The sequence below is a fragment of the Macrotis lagotis genome, chromosome 3 (genome assembly GCF_037893015.1).
Source record: "Macrotis lagotis isolate mMagLag1 chromosome 3, bilby.v1.9.chrom.fasta, whole genome shotgun sequence".
In the NCBI taxonomy this organism is placed as follows: Eukaryota; Metazoa; Chordata; class Mammalia; order Peramelemorphia; family Peramelidae; genus Macrotis; species Macrotis lagotis.
In genome coordinates, this window is record NC_133660.1 from 145,858,199 (window position 1) to 145,876,871 (window position 18,673).

The window sequence follows — 18,673 nt, forward strand, 5'->3', positions numbered from 1 at the left end:
ACTGAAAAATTTTTGAGGGGAAGGATTCAAGAACTCTTATTAATTTTCTTTTAACGTATGAAATTCGATGTCTAACAACTGGCTAAAAACAAGATTGTAACTTGAAACTCCTTTCTTGTAGTGTTGGAAATAGATTAATAAAACCTTCACTACTAAAAAATTAGTGCCAGCAATCTTCCTCTATCACTTGTAAATTCTCTTATTGAATTCAAATGAAATATTTCAGTCTGCGAATTTTGGGTTTGTTTTTTTTTCTCTCATCTAATTCTGTCCACTTATACTGCAAAAATTGTGCTTTCTTCACACAAAGCTCAAGACTTTTTTGAAAGTTGATTTCATGAACCTTTTCAAAGATAACCTACTATTATGCCAATAGTAAGACAACAACGAAGGTGAAAATAATAATAACTACTGGCATTTATATAATGCTTTAAAGTTTAAAAACTAAGTGAGAGATTATGTAATTTGAACAGGGTCACATAGCTTTTTAAGTGCCTGAGACAGATTTGAACTTGAGTCTTCATGATATCAAATCTAGCACTCTACACTGTTATCATCTAGCTGCCTCATAAAACATTTAAAAATAACCTTTGAGCTGTAAGATTCAGCCAGAATTTGGAATGATCTTGAATATACAAAAAGAAAACAGATAATGTGGAAGGAGAGTAAGAAAGCTTAGAAATAATAAGAGAGAGTAAAAATTAGGTGGCTTTACTGAAGGTTCTATCAAGAGAACAAATACATTCTGAACCTAAGTCTAAAAAATATTTCATTTGTATTTTATCATTCTTGACAACTGTCTAAAAATCACTTATGGGAAATTGAATATTATTTATTTTACTAAAAAGTCAGAATTTCAATGAAAAAAATCTACAATGGTAACATGAAATGGCTTTTGAAGCTGAATATTATCTGATATACTTAAAGGTTAAACTACCCACAACCATAGAATTCAAGTCATCCAACCCCTCACATGCTTTTTCAAGTGCACTTACTACTCGTTTATCTCTGTATCTTGCTTCATGGGGTACTGGATGATGTCCTGAGTAAGGGGGATGGGCTTGAGGAGGTGGAGCATGATGCTGATAGTAAGGATGATGTGGTGGTTGCTCAATTCCTGGATAAGGGGGCTAAACAGAAAACATACATTGATAAACATCTACTTGTATCAAATAGATACCACTTCTTTTCCAAAACACTAGCATTCTTCTCAATAACTTTTTAACCTTTTTCATAAGCACTATAATTCTAACTTCTGATTTTTTAAAATTTATAAATGTGAACTTATACCATTCTCCATATTTAATTCAATATAAATATAACTAAAATAATTTAAGCCTCACTCTGGGAAGCAATGAGCTTAAAATAACAGTTAACATTTTTATTGTGCCTACTATCTGTCAGGCACCATACAAAAAACAGCTTACAAATATTCTCATTTGATCCTCACAACAACATTAGAAGATACTGTCATGATCCCCATTTTACAGTTGAGGAAACTAAGGCGAACAGCAATCAAATGATTTGGTCAAGGTCACACAGCTCTTATTTGAGGCAAACTTTGGTCATCTTCTCAGTGCTCTATCCACTACATCACTAACTGCCCTCTGTCTTCTAAGTCCAGAGTCATGAAAATCTAAATCCAAGTCCAGCCTCTGACAAACACTATGTTGCCTCTGAAATTACTTAGCAACTCTAAGATCATACATTGAAGAACAACTGCTGATTTAATTTGTAAAGGGAGTTTTTTCATTGAGAGTTTCCTATCAGTGAAATCAGAGATCTGGACCAGTATGAAAATGCCACTATCAAAGAAAAAAACAAAGCAAATGGAGCCAGTTTTCTATTAGCTTTTCAAGAAAAATTATCAAAAATTTAAAAAACTAATGTTCTATAATTTCCAAACTGTATTCAGTGAATATTTTCCAATTTTACTGGTAGTTTCATAAAGCATCACAAAGAAGCAATATCCTGGGAGAACAAAGTTGCTTCAATTACTCTTAAGTTTAATAACATCTCAAACATCGTTTGCAATTTAAACTTCCACCATAATTAAAAACACTTTTTTAAAATTATCAGAAGTAATCAATGTTTATGGCATAAAAATATCTAATCTTGCAAATCCTATGAATTATTTTCCTAATTCAAAAAGAACATGTTTTTCTTTTGTACAATCTATATATTAACTATATGATAACTACATATTAACTGATAAAAGTTTGTCAAAAGCACATTAGCACTACAACTAAGGTTAAATATTTTTAAGAATTGAAATGTACAGAATACAAACCATTCCCTGCCATGGTGGTGGTGGTCCCATGTTGTGAAATTCTCTCACATAATCATTGTAGGACTGAAAAAGACCATAATGTTAACATTAAATAAGTTAATTTTATAGAATTGCAAATGTATCACATTACAAATTTACACATTTTAAATTAAAGTGCAAAAATACTTACCCCATTTAGAAAAACATCTCTGCGAACTCCTGAAAATCGTCTGTTGGGAATAAGATTTGTGAAACTAAATTCAGGTAATTCATATACCAGTTCCTAGAATGCTGTTGAAAATTTATCAAAAGAAACCCAACTTACCTGTCTACTTCTTGATAGCGTGGATCCTTTAAATACCCTGTTTAAACATCAAGCATTTTAGCAAATTAGAATTTTCATATTCTTCATTTAAACTGCCTTTCCACTCAATTTTAATTCTCTCTGAATTATCTACAGCATGGGTATTCAACCTTTTAGCTCTTCTGGATCACATCACCCAAAAAAATTTGTCAAGGGTTACATTTATAATTTAATATTTATTTATAACAACAATATAACCCATATTACCAATGAGTATAATGATAAAATGTAATAATGCCCTATAAATAGGTTTTAAGCGTCACATGCAGCCCATGGGCTACGGGTTGGACACACCTGAATAGTTCAGATCCTGCCATCACAATTTCAGTAGCACCTACAACTGTCTCAAGTGTCTTTGCTAACATGACAGTAAGAAAATAATTAGCTATTTGGTTAGGAGAATTATAAGCTTGTGAATACACTTTCAGGTTAATAGTCTGACTCATGTTAAACATATGCCAGTCTATAACAATGGTGGATACAAATATCAAAAGGTTAGCATGGGAATTATCTGAATAAAACTTTAACACAAATCTTTCATATTTCAAATTTAAAAGAACAGAAATATAGATGATATATAGAGATAGCTATGTGATGCAGTGGATAGAGCACCAGTCCTGGAATTAGGACCTGAGTTCAAATCTGGCCAGACACATAACAATTACCTTGCTGCATGACCTTGGGCAAATCAATTAACCCCACTGCCTTGCAAAAAAGAAAAAAGGAAGATAGATGATATAATTCCTACCAGTTTGATAGAAAATAAGTTAAGCTAGAGAAAGAAACTGTAGAGAATTGGGAGACAAGAAAACTAGATTCTAATAATGATTCTTCCATTTACAATGGAATTCTAGTCTATGAAGGGAGTCGCAAGCTTTGTGGGTCTAAGTTGACTCACCTATGAAAATACGGCCTGGCTACATATAATCAATAAGCCCCCTTCCCTTGCTCTTCAGAGTTTAAGAAAATCTATAAGGGTTTTGACATTATTTTCAAATTTTCTTAAGTGATACAGTGAATAAATTAAAAGCTATAAATTTAAAAATAAGAATTGTTTTAGAACAAAAACATTAAGAGAACTCAAAAATTTCATATATCAAGAATATTAGAATAATTAAACTGCATATTTTCCTGGGAGACTACATTTATATTTTTTTTGGATCAGCTCCTCCTACAAATAATAAAGCATAAGAAGGCACTGAATAAGATACTGGAATAGTGAAGCAAGAAGCAAGACTGAGTCAAAAAGAACTGGGTTTAGATTGCCCACTTTTTCATTGACTCCAAGCAACACTAACATTCTAAAATTGCTGACTGTTACTTTGTGAAGGGAGCTTCATCACCAGAAGTTGCACGATACCAATGGATGTCAGTTTAGGAGCAAAATCCAAAAAAAATAGACAGGGCACTTTTTAAGAAAACAACACAGTAACAAGGATTTTTTATACAGTAAAATTTTTCCAATGAATAAGCATTTCCTTTTTCTCCACTTCCATCTACTTTGGGGGTAGACTGAAATTTGTAAAAAATATGTTAAGCCTCTATTTTTACTATTGCAAAATATTAAGCAATTTTTAGAAAGACACATCCAAGACTTCAATGTTGTAAGGCCATAAAAATTTAAAGATTCTACTGAGTTTCTTAGTGCCCCCATTTTTATAGAAGAAATTTTATTATAGCAGCCCTCACTATAAATTCCTCTGCATTCTCTCTCTCAAAACTAAAGGTTTTTTAAATGAGTTAAATATAAAAGGTGTCCCATAAGACCTATACACCTATGTACCATAAGTTCCATGTACCTAACATATAAGACAAAAACAAAATTGAATATATGTATTTTTTAACTCTCTATACTTCTACGTAAATAGAATGCATACTTCATTTTAACATCAATATATTAAATTGCCAGTTAGGGGAAAAAAGTTTCTTAAAATGAAAAAATAGCATTAAAGTAAATACTGTTATAACGATCTGTATTTTGAATCCAATTATAAAGGGAGATAAGGCAGTAGGGAAAAAAACTATCAGTAAGAATGTTCAAGATATTCAGATCTTTGTATTTTTTGAGTTTTAAAATTCTTATTGTTGTAAAAGCACTATAATTCTAAAAATCAAACATATTTGCATGATTGTTAAGATATTAACCTGGTCTTTGATGAAACTCAGGGGGATAGTCAATCCTTGGTTTCTTTCTGCTGTTATGAATATCATAATCTTCTGGTCGACGCCTATACAAATTAGACACATTAGACATTAAACTGAAACCTGTTTTGAAAATGGGAAAGCAGATTATTTGACAGAAATATGCATAAAGATCAGGCCATGGTTTCCTTGGTTTCCTTTAGGAATTATTTCTCATTTTTTAGTCAGCTTGAGTAGACCTAAAGTTTCTAAATCTTCATTTCTTTAAGTTTTTAGTATTATCATAAACCATACCCTAAACTTTACTGCTGGAGGCAGAGCTACTTTTCATTCTGATGTCTCATGCTAAGACCAGACACTTGGAAAGTTACCTGCTCAAAACATGTAAAGTCACATTTTAGTATTTCAGACATAATTATCAGGTCAAATAAACTGAGAAATTGAACACATTTTTTTAAATAACTATTCTAAATAAAATCTTATTCCCATCACTAGTAATTTATTACAGATGTAATTTCAAACACCGGCTCAAAAATAACCTATGTAAATTGTGTGTGTGTGTGTGTGTGTGTGTGTGTGTGTGTGTGTGTGTGTTTATTTGGAGGATTTTTTTTTTAAATGATCAAATAGAAAAGTGGGTAGGTTAAAAAAAAACTCTTTAGGGCAGCTAGGTGGTGCAGTGGATAGAGCACCGGCCCTGGAGTCAGGAATACCTGAGTTCAAATCCGGCCTCAGACACTTAATAATTACCTAGCTGTGTGGGGCCTTGGGCAAGTGACTTAACCCCACTGGCCTTGCAAAAAAACTAAGACAAACAAAAAAAAAACCTTAAAATCAAATTGTCTTCAAAAACTTTGGAAAGATCATTTAGTAGTAGGTAACTAGCAATCATTAAGGCCATATTTTAGTAATTTTTATTAGCCTTCATCAAAAAAGAAAACATTTTACAGCCAACATAGTTCATTGTGTTGGGCTTCCCTTGGGACAAAAATAAGCAGAAGCATAACTCTTCCCCTTAAATCTTAGTATCACTGTTAAAGGTCATTACAAAACATTGTTTTACTTCTAAATTGCAACTCTAAAGATACCTCAAACAAAAGAAGAATTCTCAATATTTATCCAAATATTCAGACATCAAAATGAGATGTACTTATTCATCTACATTTTTCCTTGATATAAAAAAAATCAATTAATTTGATCTCTAATAAATTAATACTTTCTTTCAGCAAACATCTAGAAAATGACCAATCAACATTTGCTTCCAATTAACTAACTTTTCATCCTCTTAACAATTCCAAATATTTATACAAAAAAAGTGAAGAAAAATCCTCCCCCCCCACCCCAACAGAACAAAGCAGTTGCATCTACAGTAAATATGACTAAGAAAATTAAAAGCTGGTGTAAAGAATAAACATACCGCTTTCTTGTAGTTTGGGGAGTGCATTTACGACCGGTATAAAACATGATAGTAACAGTTCATATAGTAGTCCAACTACTGACTTTAAGCTGTAAGCCACATACATAAATGGAGGCCCTGGCAGGCTTGAGAGAAGGTGTGGTGGTGTTATATGTATAGTTTGCAGTCCATTGCAAAACTGAGGTAAAAACTTCACTTGTATATACTTTATTGCACTGGAAACCTCTTAGTTTAAAACTTCAAAAGACATCTTGGTGCTCAGTCCTTTTAGGCCAAAAATAAGGGGGCTCTGCCAGGTTTCCTCCTACCTATTCGATAGTGTCCTTTTAAAGCTCAATGAAATAGGGGCTCTTGTTGGATATCTGTACCTACCACAGAATGTTTCCTCCAAAAGGAAACTTAACCAAAGGTTTCATCCCATCAAACCATACATCCAACAGTCTTTAGCAGAAAACTTTAGATTTATCTTTATGCAAAGTGGCTACAGGGGAAGGTGTTTGGTAGAAGGGCTTATATCAGTCCTTTGCAAAGACTTCTCCAATTCTGTAACAAGTTATACCCCCTTTTTCCTGGAAAATGCTGTTTAGTTCATAAAGCAGTGATCAATAAACCATGACGATCCTCTAAAAATATTTTAAGTCCGCGAGTACTGCCAGCATCTGGAAAGGTTGTAAACAGACACAGCAACAGCCATTCTTTTTGGGTTGTTGCCGGGTCTCCCAGGGCCACTTGATCTGATTCCCTTTGGAAAGAACCTACTGCTTTCAGAAGCTCAGCAAGATGTGTGAATTCAGTGGTTACATGTTAGAGAATATTTGGCAATGGGTTAACACATCACGGTGACACAATTTGAAACAGTCCCAATAATGCTCCTCTTGAATATCAAAATAACTTAAAATATTTATCCTCTAAATGAGGCGCCATCTTCTGAAAAATTATTAGTGATCCTTTATAAAAGTCCCATATCTGATAAGGCTTATCCAGAGACATACCTGAAAGAAAAGGCTTTTACAAAATATTAACATCTTTTTTTTCATATAAATTTTCTCTTCCTCCTCCATTCTAGCCTGTTCATAGCAAATCAAAGCCTACCTCTCACTTCAATGTTATACATTGCATTATTTGTAAATTATCTAAACTAGGTATCACTCTTTAGCAAACATTTTTTTTCTGTATAAGGAAAGATCCCCATTTTCCTCTTGAAAAATGACTGAGACCAAGGTGACAATGTGAAATCCTCAATGAAGCCACAAACTAGTCCATGCAGCTTGATTTGAGGATTTTCTCTCTTCTTTACCGCAGGGCAAACTTTTGACGAATCACATTCCTCCATCATGTTATTCTGATACATGTGCCTATTATCAGTCCAAAGAACGTTTCTAACCTTCCCACATCCCGGACTGGTTCTCGACGGGAAGGACGTCCTCTTGAACGGGGCTGTGAATGCATTCTTCTCTTGTGACGCATTTTATGAATGACCTGATACAAGTCAATACTTTCATCGGGGGGAAATAGAAGACAAAGCTGGGTTCCACATTCAAGCTCAATTTCCTGGAATAGGAAAGTAGCGATTTACAAGCTGAAAACAGGAATAAACTTTCAAAAGACTTGCAGCATTTTCCTGAGGTTTTTATAAACAGAAACAAGTTGAGACAGAAGCTTTATTCCCATGGTTAAGGATCAAGTGTGGTTCCATTAAACTGCCAGCGCTTAAGAATTTCTTTTCAGTTGTGTTTCAGTTATTACAGAGGGGGTGACACTTGGTTGGGATCACCACAGTAAAGTAGCACAGAAAATTCTTTGTTGATAACTAACTGTTATGATCACAGTTGCAGAAAAAGGAATACTCCTTTCATGCAAAATACAAAATGCCAAGTCAAAGTTATCACCTACAATGGAGTCCAAACAGAAAAAATTCCATTAATTTGCTCAAATTAATAACCTAACTCATGAGCAGCAGTCACACATCAAAAATGTCAACTTAGCTCATGTGTTTATTATAGTCTCTTTTTACTGAAATTTTACAAACTAGTGAAAATACTACTTCTAAAATGTAAATTGTTATTTCTTGATTATTAGTGTTTAAGATTATTCAAGAATGAATACAACATAACCTTTCACTTCTATATGATTAGTTTAAGTACTGACTGAAAATGCTTAATTTTGTTTGTTTCTGAAATAGGGAAAATGATTAGGCTAGTTTTGGTTATTTAAAACCAAAATATTTCTTCAAAAACAAAACATTTCTATGTTTCTTCAGAATGCTTTTAAAATAATATGGCATTGTAAAAGTAACCTGTTAAAGAATTTTTCCACTCTATATTAAAAAAATGTAACCATGATTACATTTCATGCTTCAATTTAGTCAGTAAACTTGAACCTGTAGAATCCATCAGTGTCAATAAAAAAGAACAAAGCAATACCTAGATTTCAAAAGGTTAAAACCTCAAGTCTCAATTTCCTAGTTTCCCCAGATTGTATTATCTAAAACATCAGTTATGTTAATGAGAATACATTAACTTCAGTGATTCTAATCAATATATAAAGAAGAAAACTTCTGACTGTGTTGTTCAAAGGAAAATAAGAATGAACATTATTAAAATAACGTTGTAAAAACAATTTAAAAAGAATAATTTTCATGAAGCAAAATGTTTTTTGATGAGAATTTAAAACTAGTAACTTAATTACTAACCATTTGTTATTTTAATTTTATTAAAAGCTTCAATTAAACTGACAAACCTGTCCATCGCGTCCAATCTTAACTGGCTTATGTTCATTCCAAGGATTGGTAAGATGAGCAGATTTAGTGAAGGGCAATTCACGCCTAAATATAAGTAGCATAAAACATTATTTTAATTCTTCTTAGTAAAGGTCCTTAAAATAGTTTATTTCATTTCCACAGTAAATTGACTTATGCATAAGAACCCTGATTTTTCTTATACAAAAACATAGGGAGATTATTTCACAAATATGGACAATTTGCAAAAACAGAGCATTCAGTTTGTTGAGAATATTTGACAGGAACACCTATAACTTAAGTTTTATTACACCATCTACAAATGTGCAGAAGTTGTGATCACAATCTTCAGTGTTGGGCAGCAAGTGCGCAGGTTGGATTTCAGCAATACAGAATATAGAATACTTCTTGAGTTATGGAAACTTAAACATAATGCTCATGTGCCACAAAACCACACACAAATAAACTAGCAAAGAAACTCTCTCCTCTCTCTCTCTCTCTCTCTCTCTCTCTCTCTCTCTCTTTATATATATATATATTTGTCAATCTTGGCTCCTTATTTAGATAAAGCTCCTTTAGAGTTAAGAACACAAAGTAGAAAGTAGTGGACAAGAAACTAACAAACTAATTTTAATCATGGCTCTCCCTCACTCTTAATTCAGGCAAGTTACTCAAGTCTCCCAAATGGAATAGCTTCTTAGGTAACATGTTTCTATTTCTATCTTATATTTCTGCAAATCTCTATATTCCATTGACTGTATAGTAGAAATAAATAATTCTTGGTTGAATGATCATCCATAAAAAATTTTTTATCTGCTTAATAATAAAGTATATTAATCAATATTAAATGATGATAAAGTTGACATTCATTTAAATTTTTCTTAAAAAATATGAGTCTCTCATATCCCCAAAGAGTAAGGAAGAAGAAAGCTTCTTTATAGGACAAAATATTTTCAGAGTAGCAATCTAGTACCCAAAAGAAACCAATAAACAAATAAATAAAAAGGAAAAAATAAAATGTAACATTTTATCACTTGGGGATATTAGTTTTGAAACAAGAACAAATGGGTTCAAATCTCACCTCTATTACTTACTATCTATATATTATTCTTGGTTGCAAGTTCCTGGGCCTAATTTTTCTAATCAGTAAAAGGAGGGAGTTATACTATCTAGAAAACCTCTTATGTCTATTTATAATTGCAAAAGAACAATTAATTTTAAGATACTAAACCAAGTTCAAAATTCTGACTCTTGCTATATGCCCCGAAAGAACTCTAAGCCTATGTCTAATAATGTACTCTCATACTAAAAAAGGAAGCCTTTGAAATTTTAAAAGTTCTAACTAAACTCAACACATACAAATTCTTTCAATGTCCTATATTATTTTTCTAGATTATCAAAGATACTGAATAACTGGATCAACTATATAAATGATTTTCTTTTTTTTATAATAAGAACAATAACTGTTCACATCAGCCCTGAAATTTCAGGAAAAGGAAAATATGCCAATAAATTCAATTCAAATTTAGGAAAATTTAATCTTTTAAATTTTAAAAGTTAAGTCTATCACTTACCTGCAAATCCAGTCAATTTTAAAGACACCTCCAAGCATTTTAGCATTCATTCCTGCAGGCAGAACCCAATGTATAGGAGATCCTCCATGATGGGACTCTGAAGAGAGTCTCGCAAACCCTAGGTAATCAAAGTAATAATATAATAGGTGCTAACCCTCAAAAAAGTTAATTTAATAATCAAAGTTTTTTTACCTTGAAATTTTCCACTCTCTCTTACAGAAAATATCAAAATAACACTTCTTGCAGATCTGAATGCCGCATTCAATTTCTTTTCATTTACAGGAAGTGTTGACCATACACCCTACACCAATAATAAGAATATGAAAATAGGTATTTAAAGCACAACAAACTATACAATAAAAAATGAGCCAACATATCACAAAATAAAGTAATCCTATCTTAAAATTGTTCATTTCCTTAACAATTACAAAATAATTTGATTCTTATTAAACCAAAACATTTAAAATGTGATCAGATACTATACAGCTTTCCCTTTTCCCTCTAATCTTTTTTTTTTTTGGAGGGAGTGCTTGTAGGAGCTGGTTTACTGAATAGGAAATGGAATAGGGGAATATTCAAAAAGGAAGATGAAAACAAAACATTAACACTAATTTTTTAAAAGTGTAGAGAGAATACTGCCTAATGCTATTCTTAACATGGGATCCCTTAACATTTTTAAAAATATATTTTTAATAACTAAAATTGACATAATTGGATTCCTTTGTAATTTTCTTTTCTACATTTAAAAATATTCTAAGAAGAGATCCATAGTTTTCAGATTGTCAAAGGGATCTATGATTTTAAAAAGGAGGAAGTCTAGAGAAATTCTGTTTTTATTATGTAATTCTTTCATGAATTTTTTTATGAAATCTCACCATAAGGTAAATAATCATCATTTGACTTTAGGTTTAAAATTGTTCATTCAAATTTTCATATATAACAAGTTTATTTAACAGGAGTAAATACACATATATTTCTTCTAAAATTATTTACAAAATCATTTATAGGTCCACTCCTAAGGTATTACAAGCAATCATTTTAATATATCATTCCAAGACAAAGTTGAACTATCTGAACCTCAGACATCTTTCCTTCTTTTCCCACAAAAGTGAGAAATACTAAGTATTCTAATACTGGTGACTACCTGAGCTCATCCCTTTTTGTCTGAAAAGGATCCTTAGGACAAACTCAAATTAGTTTCTTGATGAAAAGCAAGCCTTATTGGTCAGGATTAAAAATGCCAAAAACATTTGAGTACAAGTTTTAAGTTCTCAGTTTAACTCTCAATGACTACCATAAGCTAATAAAATTAGTCCTCTGGAACCATGAATGAGAAAATTTTTAAGAGTCATAGATGAAAACAAGTATCACACTGAACTTAAAATAAAGTTTCCACTTCCTATAACACTGTCCTTCTAATGCCTTTGAAAGGCATTCTTCATTTATTTTTCAAGATTTGAGTTTAGTAAATGGAATACAAAGCTTTCTATAAAAAATTCATATTCTAGAAGTAACTGAAAATATTAATTGGGGGTGGGGCATATGCAAAGGCCTATCTGTGATGATTCTTAAGGATTCATTCTATTCTTTGAGTAACTTCCAAATTAGTCACTTCTCTTCTATGAAAGAAATTCTCAACACTTTATTTCCCATCAATTATCCCATCTCAAAATACGCTTTGTTTTTAAATATATCTATTAACAAATCTCATCTTCAAAATGTCTGAAATAGAACAGATCAAATACAAAAAAGTTAATAAAAGTCTCCTTAAGAATATAAATGATACCTTTTTAGAATAATCATGCTTCCCACCAATGGCTTTAATCTATTTCTTTCATAAATAACAATAAAAGCAGCATTTACAGTACCCCCAATATGCCAGGTACTATGCTAAATGCTTTAAAAATATTCTCAGGCCATCCTCATGACTACCCCCAGGGAGGTATAAGACATTTAATATCCCATTTTACAGCTGAGGAAATCAAGGCACAAAGAATCTAAGTGATTTGCTGAAAGTCATACAGTTGGTAGTAGCTGAGGTCAAATTTGAACCCAAGTCTTTTTCATTTCAAGTCTCAAGTCTAAGTTTTAAGAATTACAATCTAACTGCAATGTTCTTAACATCTAACACAATGCAGTTGTTAACAAAGTATTAATGAAAAATTCTACTTAACAGCATAAGTTCTTTAACAGTAAGCACAGTCTATCTTTTAGCTTTCAATAAATGGCTGCAATATAAATTATATAAAGCAGACAGATTTTATTGATTTAAGGATATTATACTTTATTAGCTCAGAATACATCTTGAATGAAAATATTATTTAAGTGGGTTTTATGCCAATTTCACATTTCATTATATGGGGGGGATCAAATTCATATATTTAAGAGTATAGAAAATTTTTTAACTGATGCTGTACCTTGGCTTTAGCAAGAGAGACATTCTCATGGTTGTTACTCTTTATAAGGAAGAATCTTGCATCCTGAAGAACATATTTAAGTTTACTTGTTTGGTCTGAAAAACAAATTCCAAATTTATTACATTGGAACTACTATCATACCAAGTTTTTAATTCAATTTACTCTAGTTAGCCCTCTAGACCCCAAACTAAATTCTTAAAAATCATGAAAACCCCCTCAAACCTGGAGAACTATGCAACTGAACACAATGCAAAGCTTCAGAAAAGAAAAAACATGAAAGCCAAAGAAATTAGTGATGTTCCGATACACTGTATTTGCTAAGTACCAAAGATAAATCTTTTAAAAAGGATTTAATTATACCATATATATAGTTTAAAAAATATATTTTTGGTTTGTAAATAAATAATATAAATACATATGAGAATACAAATCACTCTAATGCCTATAAAAAGCACAAAACAGGAAAATGCTTGCTATTCTAAAATACATTCAGTAACAAATCAAGATAATTTTATATAGAAACTTAATAGTAATTAATTTTACAAATATATCGGAACATTACTACTTTATAAACTGTTAATGAAGTATAGACAAGGCAAAACAATGACTTTGTGATGCGGCATGCATTAAAAAGTGGTTGGTTTGTTTGTTTTCAAATTTAAATGATACCTTTTCGGACAGCACGAACGGAAGATGATAATTTCTCATGCTTCTTTTCTGAACCTGTATTTAGCCAAAGTACATTTGTTCAGATTGAGCCTTAATAAAGATAAGACATAATTTCTACAGCCTTGTCACATATAATTCTCATTCATGACAAATTATCCTTCCTTGCACACCCACACACACAAAAATAATACTGTTCAATGTGTACGAGTGTTTTGTTTTTTGGAGTTCTTTTGTGGGTTTTGGTTTTTTTTTTAATCTATGCATTTGAAGTTTCACACTCAGAAAACTAGTCACTGAATCATCATCTTCCAAGAAAAATAAAAGTGAAAATATCACTTAAGCAGTAACAGAACAGCATTAAAATAATACAGGAAAAAGCTTAGTTTCCCTTAGAGTAATTTTTTACATTGAACATGCCAAAAATCAAAACTAACTGACATTAACAACTTCACACTAAACTAGTTTTCACACAGTATTTCTATATCACTGCATTTTTAGTCCAAGTATTAAAGTTAAAAATATGGTAATAATCAGTATCAAAAACAAAAGGAAATACCTGCATAGGATTCTGATGCCGAACTTCCACTTCTATCAAAAACAATTGGAGATATGCCTCTGGCTCTCTTTCTTTCTTTCTTTTTCTCATCTAAAAAAATCCCAAAATAATTAGGAAAAATATTGCAGCATCTATTACAGAAAACAAAATAAAAGCAGGTACTACATAATAAGAAATTATCAGTTACATAGTAGGTCCTTAGTGGCTCAAAATGAGAAAACATTACTGTGACTTCTGTCCATTCCTAAAACTTCTCAATGTATATTCTACATAAAACATGTAATTTGTATTTAAAAAAAAAGGATAGAGACCATGAAATTATCAAATAGTTGGATTTTGAAAAAGAATCTTAGAAATAATCTTGTCCAACTTCCCTCATTTAACAGATAAGAAAAGAGACTTACAAAGTAATTCCAATCACCCGAAATAAGCCACCACAATTCTGGAAATATTTGGTGCAAATTTTCACTAACAAAAAATAAAATTTTAAGGCAAATGACATACACAATGAAAAAAAGTCAGAAGCTCTGGTTTCAAATTTAAGTTTTACCATTTTAATACATGATTTAAGTAATTTACCCTCAACCTCAATTACTTCATCTCCAAAATCATTAACATTACTGTGTCATCTATCTCATGGGATTACTTTGATAACATAGTAAGATAATGAATATATAAAGTACTATGCAAATCTTAATGTACCAAAACTAAGCTATTATTATGTACTTCAATCAAAAATGGGGAAAAAAAACAATTACAAATCAACTAGGTGTTTCACTGAAATACTGAATCAGACATCCATCTAAACTGATGACATATAAAAACTAGATCACTTTAAAAAAGATGTTTTTCAGAAAACTGAAGTAAAAGCAACAAATGGCATATACAAGTCTAAAAAAAAATTTATCTCCTCAAATCACTTAACTCCTTTTATACTCACAATTCTTCCCATTCCTTTGTTATTTTTAATTGTCTTGTGCTCTAATATTTTTGATGGTACATATAATCAGAATCTGCGGATAATGGTAAACTGTGACAAAGATATTCATGATTCTTATTTTCTTTACGCTTTCTTATTGAACCTTGACTTTCCCCAGAAAGGATAGGAGCAAAGCAAGCTCAACTAAAAATCCCTCCCTAAAACTCAGAAACCAAAAACCTAGTTATTGCTAGTTCTATGGTAATCTGTTAATTAAAGCTGATTAAACTGATGTCCATAACCAGAAGTTTTGATTTTTAAGTGGGGTCACTTCTTCAGATAAAGCCCTGTGATATCATGGAGGCATAATTATACAATAGAATGAAATTACAGAATGTTAGAGCTTAAATTGATTGTTGATCCATTCATTATAAAACCAAGAGAACTGAGGTCCAGGGCAGTGACTTGCCCACCTTAATGGGGCAAAACTAGGAAACAATTTAAGCCTGTTAATTCTCAATAAAGTATTCCCATCGTGCTGTTTTTTTTCCTTCCTTCTAATAATTCTCTGATTTCAGATAGGTAAGAATGATATGGAGTAAACAGCACAAAATATAATAGTATTAAAGAGACTTCAAAACTGAATTACAGTATATTATGAGCTAAATCATATTAGATATCTAGTGATTCTTTGTGAATAATTGCTTTATGAGTCACAGTCAAAGTCTTTTATTTACAATTTGATCTCAAATTCAACCAATGATTATAAAGCCCTATGCTAAGTGGTAGGGATACAAAAGTTAAAAAATGACTGACCCTACCCCAGAAGACGTTTACATTCTATTGGAAAAAAAAGGCCAACCCTACTCCCAAAGACACTTACATTCTACTAGAGGAATCAGGCATAAACAAATACATGTAATATAAATAGTGGCATGAGATGGTAGCAAAGAAGAAATCCAAAGTGCTCTAGAAAAATATGAGACAAAAATCCTGTCAATGGACAGGATCATATAAGCAGAAGAACTTGAGTTGAACTTTGAAGAAATAGAAAGACTGAAAGGTAGAAAAAAAGGCTGAATTTATAATTAAAGGATGACCTGGGTTCAAATTCTTGCTCTTTGGGGTCATCAAACTTCAATGGGTTTCAATTTCTATAACTGTTAAAAATGAAGGAGTTGGACTAGATGCCTTCAGAGGTTCCTTATGTCTCTAAACATGTGATCCTATTATCTTAAGAAATATATTTCAGGAGGATGTCATAAAAAAAGATAATCTAGGTTTTTTCCTTTTTTTAAATATGTATTTAGCTTCCATGGTATCAAATTGAATTTTCCAAGACTCAGCAAAGACTAACTCCTTCAAATGGCTTCAGAATATTTGTACTTTAGGCCTTTACCATAAAAGAATTGAGGACTTTTGCCCTACAATTTAAGGGCAGCAAGTTTTTCCAGATTTTTAAAAAAAAATCAGTGTTTCAGAGCAGATTTATAAAACAACTCAATGAAAATACTGTATATTCTGTGTGTGTGTGTGTGTGTGTGTGTGTGTGTGTCTGTCTGTCTGTCTGTCTGTCTTCCTCCCTGGGGGGATGGAAAGAAGAATTACTAAAACTTTCCAACTTTCATTTTCTTGGGATATGAAACTTGATTGAGATTTTTAAGTCTATACTGATTTGAGATTTTAAACCTATGCAGTCACCTGTAAGCTATAAAATAGTAATAATTACTTTCACTGTGATATGGAAGGAAAAGTCAAATTAAGGTTTACTACAAGGTCCTTTCCCTTGGCCTCTCAACAATATCAGACAAAGTATTAGTAACAGTGTCACTCAAGACAAAACATACTTCATATTTAAATGTGTACTAGCAAAACTTTATTTAAAAAAAAAAAAAGCAATTTAAAATAGAAATTTTCCAGAGACAAAGAATATTTACCTCACTCAGCTAAGAAAATGTGAATCTTTAATACATATACCCTACAAAAGTAGAAGGCTATAAACTGGAAATTCACTCTTCTCTCTTCCCTCACTCCTTCCCCACCATCACCAACTTTGACAATATAGTGAATTCTGTTTATTTTCAAAAATAAGCTATTTGTGATCGATAGAGATTATGAATCTAGGTATTCTAATGTGTCTTCCTACACACAAATGGTCATTTGTATGTCATGAGAAATTTCAGGTAGGGAAACTTCCATTTAGATAACAAATAAACCTAGACAAAGTTCAAATTAACCACCTTACTTGAAAGTTTTCCAGAAATGCATCTCCTTTAAATAACCAATAAAAATATTCTATTAAAATTGTCTCATTATCAAAGTTTATTTAGTTATAGTATTATTTCCAAGGCCAGAAATATCTTGATAAGGATTTTTTGTAAAGTTAAATACTAATTTATTCCACATATTAAAATTATTTCCAAAGTAGATCATTAAAATGTTTATTTTTAATTGATCGCAAAAATTATTTATGGTGAATCTCCTTCCATATCGCAAATACAATATTCTTTAAATCCTATCTATGAAGCACCCATTTATTACAAGTATTTGTGCCTATACAGAAGATAGGAAATGGGAGAACTAAACTAAGTAGTAAGAAATGCTAGATGTTTTGCACTCAAAAAGTCACTATCCTTCAACTCACCTTAACCCATTTCAATTCAAACCTCTAGGCATTTCCTCTTAAAGAACATAGGAGCTAGAACATGAAGTTGCAACAATATATACCAAGTCTCCTTGCTATATTTAAAATATTTTGGCAATTCACTACAAAAAAGGAAGGCATACTCCCTTATTTATTACAGGCTGGCAATGTAATTTTTAGCAATGTACTCAAAACTTTTATCATTGTTGTAAAATAATTTGAACATAATATAATCTTATATCTACTTACATACAAACTAAAATCTTAACTGCTAATATCCTCCAAATTGCATGTAAGGTAAACCAAAAGTCAATTTGGGAGGCTATCTGTTACAGTGGAAGAGTGATGGATTTGGAGTTGAGAGGATCTGGTTTTAAATCCCAATTCTGTTAACTGCCTGTGTGATTTTGGCCAAGTCACACCAACTATCTGGGCCCCCAAGTTCTTCATCTGTAAAATGAGGGTGCTGGACTAAATCCCTTCAGGCTCTAAATTTAAATACTATGATTGTTGTCTTGAAGTCTAGTCAGTCAGTCTGGATGCATTCAAAAAAAAAAAAAGCTAATTAAATTAATGTAAAAGAAAAAAGTATTCATTTGCAGCTGTAGCATGTACCTGATCCATCTGTGCCAGAACCAGATCTGACTGAACCATCTGTGAAAGATACAGACTCAGAATCAGAGTCACTGGCTTCACTTCGAGTGTCATAGTCGTTTCCCTCTTTTTGGTCTCTTTCATCTTGCTCATACTCCTCTTCCTCCTCCTCCTCTCCATCTTCTTCTACTTCTTCTTCATCTTCCCCATCATCATCATCCTCTTCCTCTTCTTCCATTCCTTCTTCCTCATTCTCACTGTTGTTTCCTTGTTCTTCAGAAGAGCCACTGCTACCAGTCTCATGATCAGAGCCATATTCTTCAGAGTTTACTTCTTCTTTAGAAGAAAGGCTTGATCTGCTGTGCCGTCTA

The 18,673-nt window shown here is 31.8% G+C and overlaps 1 protein-coding gene across 4 annotated transcripts in view; it reads right to left on the minus strand.

Annotated features, from left to right (window-relative positions):
- YTHDC1 (YTH N6-methyladenosine RNA binding protein C1) overlaps positions 1–18,673 on the minus strand; it is a 33,045-nt gene that overhangs the window by 1,741 nt on the left and 12,631 nt on the right. For 2 of the 4 annotated variants that reach the window (XM_074229318.1, XM_074229317.1), the window contains exons 4-16: positions 18,324–18,673; positions 14,146–14,235; positions 13,590–13,643; positions 12,921–13,015; positions 10,696–10,804; positions 10,504–10,621; positions 8,932–9,016; positions 7,577–7,743; positions 4,779–4,861; positions 2,595–2,631; positions 2,460–2,523; positions 2,291–2,353; positions 996–1,130 (exon numbers count right to left, since the gene is read on the minus strand). The exon at positions 18,324–18,673 is cut by the window's right edge and continues 20 nt beyond it. In XM_074229318.1, the coding sequence (XP_074085419.1) occupies positions 996–1,130; positions 2,291–2,353; positions 2,460–2,523; positions 2,595–2,631; positions 4,779–4,861; positions 7,577–7,743; positions 8,932–9,016; positions 10,504–10,621; positions 10,696–10,804; positions 12,921–13,015; positions 13,590–13,643; positions 14,146–14,235; positions 18,324–18,673 (1,450 nt within the window). The remainder of the gene's footprint in view (positions 1–995; positions 1,131–2,290; positions 2,354–2,459; positions 2,524–2,594; positions 2,632–4,778; positions 4,862–7,576; positions 7,744–8,931; positions 9,017–10,503; positions 10,622–10,695; positions 10,805–12,920; positions 13,016–13,589; positions 13,644–14,145; positions 14,236–18,323) is intronic. The other 2 variants (XM_074229319.1, XM_074229320.1) reach the window with 2 other exon arrangements.